At 40.8% G+C, this 2,186-nt stretch overlaps 1 protein-coding gene across 1 annotated transcript in view; it reads left to right on the top strand.

The window, feature by feature from the left end:
• Positions 1-282: 282 nt before the first annotated feature.
• stx18 (syntaxin 18) overlaps positions 283-2,186 on the top strand; it is a 15,226-nt gene continuing 13,322 nt past the window's right edge. Inside the window, exon 1 of the mRNA XM_053649481.1 lies at positions 283-471. Coding sequence (XP_053505456.1) covers positions 319-471 — 153 coding nt within the window. The 5' untranslated portion in view covers positions 283-318. The remainder of the gene's footprint in view (positions 472-2,186) is intronic.

Here is a 2,186-nt window from a genome sequence, read left to right as displayed (position 1 = left end):
TTAACCAGGGTAAAGACAGAATTGAAACGCGACCTCTTGTGGCCGCTTATTGACAGCGCATTTAAGAAACATCACGTCATATCTCTGTGTTGTACCGACTGCGGCTATATAATCATAATCAGTCAGATACAGTAATAAAATATAATTAATTACGTGTTAAACAATCTTTAGTTCCGGCAATTATTTTTGCTTGTTTTCGCGGTTACACGTTTCCGTGCAAATCAGTGCAGAGCTGCATGCTTGTCGCAGAGGTATGACGTAAACGCAGCGACTTGCCGGCGCGGGATGACGTGTCTGTGTTGATGTGTTGATGCAGTAATGGCGGTGGACATCACTCTGCTGTTCAAGGCGAGCGTGAAAACGGTGAAGACGCGCAACAAGGCGATCGGTGTGGGAACGGAGAGTGCCAAGGATGAGCTCGTGCGGAGAAACCGACCGAAAAACAGCTTCTCCAGCAAAGCCAAGGAAGTGGTGAGGCTTTTGTTGTGCTAAATGCTAACTAGCTTAGCCTTTCTGTAGGAAGGCAGAGCAGCAAAAAACCCTGGTCTGAAATAATGACAGGTGTGCTTATCTTATTTATGCGTTTTTGTTGTTGCTTATTTGTGTCTGCTTGTAGACTTATAGTAGTGATTTAAGGTGTGTTGACATAGTTCTTAAGCAAAACACACAGTCCTGTTAAAGTGCATCTACAAAGACACTAGCTCAAGAGTCATCTTGGGACCTTTTCCCGATTGATGTGCTCACAGACCACGTGATGTCCACACCACTGTTCTTTAGAACTCAATCTCCACATGTATCATAATGAATGTGGATATTAACATTCAAATGGTTTAAAAAAACAACAACAAAAAAAAAAACAATTGAATTTAAAAAACATAATGATAAGAATTCTTCTTATTATTATTACTGCTGCCTTACTATCTAACTAGGCTCAATAGCATCATTTCCAGTTCCTCAACATTTCTGTTTGCCTGTACTATTCTGTCCTGCTCCAACCCAGCACTGCTTAATTTCTTGTTCGACAAAAACGACCCACGGCCAGCCATTAGAGGTGTTTTTCTCCCATTTGGTTGTCATCTGCAAGGTGACAGAAAACTGTAGCTGCGTGTAGACTACACACCATTTAACCATGCAACAAGACGTGATGCAGACCATTTTGTTTTCACAAGACGTGACCGACCGAACACAAATAAACTGCACTGCTAGCATCTCTAGAGGTGGACTAAGTACGGTTTGCTTGTGGGACATTTTAGAACGTTTTAAGTTCATTTGTACAAATAATGCTGAGTCATGATTGACTACGTTTACATGGACAGCAATAATCTAATTATTGATCTTATTCTGAATAAGACAATATTGTGATTAAAGTGTTTACATGAGTCGCTTTTAGAATATTCCTTTCATGTTCCCGTTTTACATGTTATAGAACATAGATCGATTAACAGCACACGTCATTACGTCCCCAGGCCGCGCCGTCCGACGTCCCCTCCAGAATTTCACGTATCGACATACAGTTCGTCTTCGTTATGGGACCGTATACAGTTTTGGGTGTTTCATTTTTAATTTTACGAAAGCTTCAAGTGCAGTTGATTATTTGTCATGCTGTACGTGCAAATAGACGACTGCTTGAAGCCGTGGGCTGCGTCCGAAACTGCGTAATTACCTACTATATAGTAGCCAAGATAGACATATTTCACCTACTTTATACATGTATTTCTCTTACTATATAGCAGGTAAGTATGCGGTTTCGGACGCAGCCGTGCTCTCCTGTTTGCTGTCAAACGGTTGAGTGCTGCCGTGTGTGTACGTGTCCTGTCGCAAAATGCGGTGAAAACTCACACACACCACGTTAATAGTGTGATTAAGGTGTGTACATGTCTGTAATGCACATCGATAATGCGACTAGAATAGGAATACTCCACATGTCTTAATTCGATTTGTGTTTACTTCGAGTATGACTTTAGTCGGATTGAGTTAATTAATAATTGCTGTTTACTTGGTAGTTTCTTAATCAGAGTATTGTCTTAATCGGGTTAATATCGGATTATTGTTGTCTATGTAAACGCACTGACTGAGAGACCACTTGGAGCACTAAAACAGATCAAGTGTGAAAACACCTTCAGTGTGCATGCATGTGTTCGTCATTAGTGTTTTCCAATTAAATTGTACAAAATCACACTTTCTGT

Source organism: Ictalurus furcatus, chromosome 2 (assembly GCF_023375685.1).
Source record: "Ictalurus furcatus strain D&B chromosome 2, Billie_1.0, whole genome shotgun sequence".
Lineage (NCBI taxonomy): Eukaryota > Metazoa > Chordata > Actinopteri > Siluriformes > Ictaluridae > Ictalurus > Ictalurus furcatus.
The sequence above is the reverse complement of the archived record's forward strand: the minus strand, read 5'-3'. Positions and strand labels throughout refer to the sequence as shown.